The 9,329-nt window shown below is 27.7% G+C and overlaps 1 protein-coding gene across 1 annotated transcript; it reads right to left on the reverse strand.

The window, feature by feature from the left end:
* Positions 1-566: 566 nt before the first annotated feature.
* LOC131623063 (uncharacterized oxidoreductase At4g09670-like) lies at positions 567-2,885 on the reverse strand. The gene is made up of 2 exons (XM_058894090.1): positions 2,328-2,885; positions 567-1,394 (listed from the first exon to the last, which is right to left on the reverse strand). The coding sequence occupies exons 1-2, from the start codon at positions 2,796-2,798 to the stop codon at positions 771-773; spliced, it is 1,095 nt and encodes a 364-aa protein (XP_058750073.1). The 5' UTR covers positions 2,799-2,885; the 3' UTR covers positions 567-770.
* Between the last annotated feature and the right edge of the window lie 6,444 nt (positions 2,886-9,329).

Consider the following 9,329-nt stretch of genomic DNA (forward strand, 5'->3'; position numbering starts at 1 on the left):
AAATGCTTATAATGTTTTATAAAGAAACTCCATAAGCAATTTATCATCTCTCCACGTTGCAACTTTGAACGAATTCGTACCTTTGAAAATATCACTGGTAAAATGGAGGTTGTTAAATAACAAAATTTCTACAGAGACAACTTAGAGAAATATATCATCACTATTTCCGGTGAAATTCTTTGCACTAGTGGTTGCAGCTCAATTTTTTTTTTTGAAATTGAATTCTTTAGCAAGGCATGTCAATTTATATTAGATTGGACAACATTTTAGATTGTTATGCCTAATCAATTAGGTGATCATAAATTTCAGTTCAACTGATTGAGTTTGAGAGGTCATAGTAAGTATGATGAAATTAATTTAATTTGGTTGACGTGTGTTTGGTCGATTCATCCTCTTTGTTTAGGCGCTTAACCGAGAAATTTAAAAGGTGTTTGTTTTTAGTTTGAGGATATTTACTTTTTTTAATATTTGTCTATTTTGTATTCGAATTTATTTCGACACGTCTTGTTCTTAGTTCTATTTTAATATATTTACTTATTTAGTTTTTTTTAATGAAGAAGGAATAATCTAAAACTTAATGACTCAGAATAGCTTATCAGCATTCAAACCTTGATTGAAAGTAAATAACAATAATAAACATTATAAGATATTACAATCTTTAAAACATGGAAATGGATATTCCAACTTTAAAGCTTCTATTGCAACAAGAAACTTTCTTATTTAAAACATGAAAACTAAATTAAACAAATAAAAACCGCACTTATAATAAACTATAATGACTTAATTTGAACTGGCTCAAGACCATTATCAATTGAAGCTTTAACAGCATCAATAATCACTTGTGTTTTTCTACTAATAATTCCCCACTTATTCTCAACTTTAGAATTTCCCAACTTAATCTCATTAACCAAATTAGCAAACTCCTTAATCATAAGTGCTTCTTGTGGAATATCACTTTTAACAGCAGTTTCCTTTGGTTTAGGACTCCAACCAATAGAAAGATGATCAAAATCAGAATTTGAACTTGTTCTAAATAAAGCCTCGTTCTCTTCATTAGGTATAACATAATCATGAACTCGCAATGACCCTTTTGTCCCTATTGCTATTATATCCATAGTCATGTTTGATAAAAAGGAACAAAAGAAAGTTGCTACTCGGTTATCTTCCCATAACAAAGAAGCCTCACATGACAAAATTACCCCTAATTCGTTATATTTTGGTTTGTGCAATGCTTTTGCTGTTTTGGGTAATTCGTAATTTGATGCCCATAAAATTGCTCTAATGCAATACCAACCTGTGTCACCAAGTGCCCCTAGTGCATCAAGATCTGGTCTCACACGAATGTCGTTTTCTAGAAAATATGGAGTTACGCCGTATGAAAAAGTCGCATGGACCTGTAATGATACAAGATATGATTAACCATACTAAGGAAAGTCTATTTAAATCAGTAGAAAATAGAGTATTCAAATCTAAATCAATTTAAATAAAATGAAAATTGTAGACCGATTCAAAAAACTGAATATTATTGAAATTGTTTAGAGGTCATTTTATGAAAACCGTCCAATTTGGCTTAAATTTTAGATTAATTTTTCCGAACGGATTCCAACTTGACAGCATGGGTATATTTTAATATTTATTTATGTTTTATAGGTATGAGATATTGCGTTGAAACTATTGGCGCAATTCAGAGGGTCAAACGAGAAGTATTTTCTATTTTGAAACTTATAATTTTTTATTTTTGAATTATACATCTTATATATTATATATTCACCCAAAATTTTAAGGTGGTAGGTGAGAAAGTTATCCCACTTATAAGTTCTCAAATCTCTACATTTTTAATCAATATGAGAATTTTCCACATACTCACTTATAATTTTTTTTAACAAAAACTTACTTTTTTTTAATAATATTTATTTATTTTATTTATTTAAAAATTTTAAGTGTCTCGATTATTTTGATTTTGTAATATTACTTTTTATTATATTATGTTATATATTAAATTAAATCTATTTTTTTAGTATTTTGATAAAATTAATATATTAAAAAATCGATGCAAATTAAATCAAATGAAATTGAATTATATCAAATCAAATTTTTTATTTAATAATAAAAAACTAAATATAGAACCACAAATAATTTTATCTTTCAACTAGATGAATTTTTATCTCAAAATTACTTTATTTTTAATTGCATCGCAAACATCCGGACAATACCTCTCAATTTCAATGACATCGACTTGAGATTTGAGATCGATTAAAACAATTAATATATCAAATTGAGATATATTAAAACAATTAATATATGAGAGAGAGGATAGAATATTATACCGATTGGAGAGAACCAAACAAATTAGGATCAGACAAAAACTGAAACATTTTTGCAGTCCTAGGATGATGCATCCACATAGTAGCATCCATATACTGCACCCCATTAGCTTCACAAGCTTCCAAAATCTTATCAAGCTCCCCAACGTTAAGAGCAACTGGTTTCTCAAGCAACAAGTGCTTCTTCTTCTGAGCAGCAAGCACTGCCCAGTGAAGGTGCAAGCTAGTCGGAAGCGGCACGTAGACAGCATCGACGTTCGGATCGTCTAAAACGGCGTCGTATGAGCCGTATACTCTTGCATGAGAAGGGAAATTGTTTGAAGCTGCAAACGTTTTTGCTTTTTCTAATGAACGGCTTCCAATTGCGTAGAGAGTTGCGTTTGGTGAGAGGATTATGGCTCTTGAAACTTTTCTAGCTATTTCTGCACAACCTAGGATTCCAAATCTTATTGGTTTTGTTTCTTGTTTTGCCATTTTCTTTGTTGGAAGAGTGAACTTTGAGTGTGGCTTTAATAGTTGTTTTGAGGATGAGAAGATTAAAATATATAGAGATAGCTTGTTTTTAATAGAATATGTGGTGGGCAATAATGTGACTAAAAAATAATTAATGCAGATAAAAATTTAAGAGACATTCCTTTCATTTTTTAATAATTGTTATTTTGACTTTTTACATATACCAATTATAATTGTTATTTGGACTTTTTATATATACTAAGGACCATAAAAATTATTAGTATGGATTACCAACTCACCCCACAAATTAAAACGGGTTTTTTCAGCATATTTTGTCCTCATTCACACGTTTTTTAAGAAATTTTTTATAAGGTCACTCATCCAAATACTACTCTAAATCAAGCACGCTTAACTATGGAGCTCTTATTAGTTAGGCTACCAAAAAGAAGATGTTTCTTGTTGGTATATGTAGTGCCAATCAATCCTAATAAGCATTCCTTCAACCATTCAGTAGCATATCTGCACAGCGTCACGATCCCTCTCATTTTGATGTGAATTTTATTTTTGCCTAGAAGCTGCAAGGAGCCGCTCATTGTCATACATTATGCACCAACGACCACTCCTCGCCCTCGTTGGCCTCAAGTGTTACACCATTCAAATTAAAGAAAGCATACGCTAGTTACCAAAGGCTAATGGATGCAGTATTATTTGGCCAAATAGGGTGTAATCTAGAGTTCTACATCGATAATATGATTTTGAATACCTCTAAATAAGGAAGTCACTGTAGAGATTTGGAAGACATATTGGACTCAATTAGAAGGTATAACATGTGTTTCAACCCTGCCAACAACTCCTTTAGGGTTCAAACGGGCAAGTTCTTGGGATTTATGTTGACCATAACGGGGATCAATGTGAACCCTAATCAATTCCAAGTGATCACTAACATGAGGAGCCTCTCCAGCGTCAATAAAGTTCAACAAATAACAACGCATTTGGTAGTCCTATCTCATTTTCTTTCTTGTGCAAGTGACAAAGTATCTTTTGAGTGAAATATCCTCTCTTAGATGTTTTGAATCATGTCAAAACTAGAAAATATATAGTATTTATACATTGGACCCTATCTTTCTATGTCTAGGTTTCATTCTCATCTTATGACACTTATAGAACATTTAAAATCATTTGGACCAATTAAAAATGTCAAAAATATCATTTTCATGAAAAACATGTTTGGAGTCAACTCATCCGGGTTCAGAGTCGCCTCCCTCTAAAGAAAAATGGAAAAAATATTGGTTCTGTAAAAAATGGGTCGACACATAAGACATTTGGAGTCGACACACATCACTAAGTAGTTGATTCCCTCAAGCTATGGATCGACTCCTACTGAAAGCTATGAGTCGACGCACAACACAAATGGGTCGACACACATATGCTATGAGTCGATGCACAACACGAACGGGTCGACTCCCTCGAGTTGTGGGTCGACTCCTTTTGTAGTGTTTTTCAATTACCTTGTTTATGCCTTTTGGGAGTCGACTCCCTCTGTTAAAAAATGTCCAAATTTGTAATTTTGAAATTCTGATTTTTCTATTTCATTCTTTTACCTCACACGCACACACACGCAAGTGCCACTACAAAAAAAAAAGAGCTCAGTAGTGACGTGATTTTCACGCCACAAACAGAAAAAACACTTCACAAATCATTATTTGCGACGTGGTCATTCACGTCGCAGGAGGCAAGGTGGCAACTTTTAGTGACGTGATTTTCACTTCACTAATTAGTGAAGTGAAAATCACGTCGCAACATTTGGACCAGAGTTTAATGCTTTTCAATTCAGAGCAGGCGCAGCAGTAGTGAGTCAGTAAAAGCATCTTTATTAGTGACGTGATTTGCCTAGAGAGTTGTAAAAGCGCATTTATGTTTGTGAAGTTGCGACGTGATTTACATGTCACTACTTAGTGACATGGAAATCACGTCACTAATATTTTTTTTTTAAAAACCAAATATTATATATATATATATATATATATATATATATATATATATATATATATATATAATCAAATTAATTAATAAAATTTATAAATTAATTCAATAAACTAAATATAAATTTAATATTAAAATTAAGAAAGTAAAATTATAAATCTAATATTACTAAATAATGTAATTATAATTTAATTAATAGTTTACACAAATTCAAAATCAAAAGTTATAACAACAAAATAAAAATTAAACTAAATCAACAATTTATGTTCGTGATAAACCCGTTAACTCCTTCTATAAAATTGGGTTTAAGTGCACGTCTTTCTGGTTCCACTCTATCGTACATCCAACTACGATAATACAAATAATATTTCATACTGCACATATATTCAACCATTCTCTTTTTAGTAACTATTATTAACATTTAATTACATACATATATAAATAAAATAAATAAAATAAACACATATAACCATATAAACATACAATAAATATTTTTTAAACAAAATACTACTTCACACTATAATAAATATTTTTAAAACAAAATACTACTTAATACTATATATACTTTTCCATATAACTATTTATGTAATCATTAAGTTTTATAAATATCAATTAATAACACACATTTTTTCATATACAAATAAATATTAATTAATAAGATATATTTAATTGAATTGATAACAACGATTTTGTATTAACACACTCCTATATAAATGTTTTTTATCTCAAAGATTAGTAAAAAAATTATAACGGTAAAAGGAATGTAAACAACCAAATGATTAAAATTAAAAACTATTGAATCTTATATACTAAATAAAGCATTCATTAATTGTAACACATAAAAGGAATGATCAAATTAACCTTTAATTTTATTTTAATGATTATTAAATGAGCAATAGTGACTGATTCTTACTAAAACTAATTTCCTCCCACTTTTCGTAACAAATGAACATGCGATTACTATTAATTATTAATTAAGATTTAAAATTATTCATGACTATTTAGTCCGATTATTTTTTCTTTTTTAAGTGTTATGATATTATTACACTATAGTATAATATTTATAACGGTCCCTATTAATAAAATATACTCATTCCCAATTAATACACTAAAACTCACAATACTTACTCTATATTGCAAATTTCTCTATTCATAAATCTTATTTACTCATAATTAATACATTTGAAATTGTATCATGTGACTTCTATGAAAGTTATTATCATACTTTTTTTTTAACAAAATACAATAAATATACAACCTACTACAATATTATTTTCTTTAAACATATACTTCACACAAATATATATATATATATAACCATATAAAATACTACTTCACAAAAATATATATAACCATATAAAATAAACATATAATAAATATTTTTTAAACAAAATACTACTTCACACTATCCTACTATTATATTATTTTTTTAAAACAAAATAACACTTCAAACTAATATATATAACCATATAAAATAAACATACATAATCATTTTTAAGTTATATAATATATATATATACATATAATAAATATTTTTTAAACAAAATACTACTTAATACTATATATATATATATATATATATATATATATATATATATATATATATATATATATATATATATATATATATATATATATATATATATATATATATATATATATATATATATATATATATACTATTCTCTAAAGTTATATAATAATCTATTTTCTAAAGTTATAAATAACATATTCATTTTTTAAACTTATGATATATATTTTATTTAAAAAATGGTATTTTTTATTAAAAATATACATAATATGTATAACCATATAAAATAAACATATATAATCATATAAGCATATAATAAATATTTTTTAAACCTATATATATAGTAATCTTTTTTTTTTAAGTTATAAATAACAGTTTTAAACAAAATACTATATATATACTATTTTCTAAAGTTATATAATAATCTATTTTCTAAAGTTAAAAATAACATATTCATTTTTTAAATTTATAATATATATTTTATTTAAACTTGTAGTGTATATATACAACATTTTTATATATGCATGAGAGGAAAAGAGAAGAAGTGGACATCATGAACTTAGAAGGGAGTAGACCTTTTTCTTCAATACAAAAGATTTCTCAAATTGGAATATGGTGGTTCATAGTTTTAATCAGTCTTGGGTATATCATGGTTTGGCTTATGAACAAAATAAGAAATAAAATTAAAATTTTCATAATAAATATATTATATAAAAATCTAATAAACCTAACAAACCTAAATTATAAAAATTTAAACAAAAATCAAATAAAAAAATTTCGAAAAAAATATACGTTTTCTCTAATCCACTCCTTCTTCTTCTCCTTCTTCTCCCTTCAAAATCAAAAAAAAAAAAAATACAGAAATTAACATTATATAAATACAAATGACTCTAAATCAAAGTTCTAAATCAATACAGATGCAATTTACCTTATGATTCAAAAGAGCAAGTTTGAAAATGGGTATGAAAATGAGCAAGTTTGAAAATGGCTTTGAACAAAAGAGCAAGGTGTTTGGAAGAGAAAACAGAAAATGGGTTTTCTGCAAAATTTGTTAAGGTAAGGGTCTGGGGGAGAGAAGGGTAAAGCGTGTACGTATAACACCTTTAGCGACGTGAATTTCACTTCGCAACATTGCCACGTGAAATTCACGTCGCAACCTACCTAACGGTATAGTATCTGATTCTCTCACTGCACATGCCAACTGTGACTGACTTGCGTGGTAATACGTGCCTTTTAGCGATGTGAAATACACGTCACTACTGCCCAACGGTAATAATTAAATTCTCTCACTGCAATAAAGACTGTACAGGTCAGACCTATTTAATTTTTTTTTTAATTTTATTGTTGCGACGTGATTTTCACGTCACAACTATCTTTTTAAAAAAGCAATTTCTGACAGACCCAATATTTACGTTATGCTTGATATTTTAATATTAAAATTAGTAGTGACGTGATATTCACGTCGCAACTAGCTTTTATTACTCACGTGATTTTCACGTCACTATATTACGTGGCTATACAGCCTTTTTATTGTAGTGTGCGTGCACGCGCGCGCACACACACACATATATACATATACATACATACATATATATATATATATATATATATATATATATATATATATATATATATATATATATATATATATATATATATATATATATATATATATAGGGGACGACTCATGTGAGAACACTTGGTTATTATGAGAAATGAGAACAATGAATCATGACCATTAAATTTTGATTTTGTTGATTTTAATGAACTGGATTGGTTTCTCTTTCTATGTTGATTTAAAATAAATATTAAGGATCCTAGAAAGAGAAACCAATCCAGTCCATTAAAATCAACAAAATCAAAATTTAATGGTCGTGATTCATTGTTCTCATTTCTCATAATAACCAAGTGTTCTCACATGAGTCGTCCCCTATATATATATATATATATATATATATATATATATATATATATATATACTCATTCATCCATCATTTAAAATTGATTGAAACAAAAAATATACAAAAATTTTCATTAAATTTATCCTCTCTCATTGCATACATACAATAATTACACATGATCATTTTTGTTGTGTGATCAAGATATAGTTTGATAAGGCCCAACTTAGGATTGTGTAATCAAATTGGTAATTAGAATCAATTGTAATGAACTAAATATAATACAGTATTTTAATGAAAAGAGTTTCGCCGGTAAGAGAACTTGTTGGGATTGGTGTTCATCCACGGACTTCGTATGTAATTCATTGATTAATTTTGTATAAAACGAAAGTATTCATTATTATCCTCATGTATCACTCACAACAGGATTTATATCTAAATCCTGACGAGATTTATACCAGATTGTTTAATCGATGATTTCTCAATCTATTAAACAATCGGGTAACATGAATATTTGATACTTTAGAGTGAGTATTTAAACCTAATTTTATATCTAGAAATTAAAGTGTAACATAGGTTATCTTTGATCAAGATTCAAAAATTATTTTTCAATAACAATTTTAATCAATGCATTTAATTGGTAAGAACAAAGATAACAACGATAATCATGAATAAAATATCAACACCTTACTTTTTTACTATTTACATCATATAGATTCTTATATTGACCGATTCCTTAATAGTTAAATCCTAAATTTGTCACACGTATACATGAAAAGTGCCATTTTGTAGTTATTTCTATATTCAATTTTGCAGCACTTATCGTTTGTTTTGCCTAAACTTTTGTGTATATTTGTGCTTATTGTGTAAATATATACACTTTTGTATTTAATCTAGTTTTAGTTTATTTGTGTACCATTTGATATTTTACAATTCATTTTGTAGGTATTAGGCGTATTTGGATGTTTAATCAATAAAATGTCGAAAACACGGCTTCTAAGCGCGATTTTGAGCAACTCATCAACGAATAAGGCTCAAAATCAAAGAATAAGAAATCATCAATTTCATTGATATTTAGTCATTGTTATAAAGAGCATTGAATAAGCTTTACAACGCTTCAAATCATGCGCAAATCGGAGC

The sequence above is a fragment of the Vicia villosa genome, unplaced genomic scaffold (genome assembly GCF_029867415.1).
Source record: "Vicia villosa cultivar HV-30 ecotype Madison, WI unplaced genomic scaffold, Vvil1.0 ctg.000048F_1_1, whole genome shotgun sequence".
Taxonomy (NCBI): domain Eukaryota; kingdom Viridiplantae; phylum Streptophyta; class Magnoliopsida; order Fabales; family Fabaceae; genus Vicia; species Vicia villosa.

Coding starts and splice junctions, on each gene's coding strand:
- LOC131623063 (XM_058894090.1), bottom strand. CDS start 2,798: ATGGCAAAACAAGAAACAAAACCAATAAGATTTGGAATCCTAGGTTGT. Junction 1,395..2,327: donor TGTTTGGTTCTCTCCAATCG/GTATAATATTCT, acceptor GTATCATTACAG/GTCCATGCGACTTTTTCATA.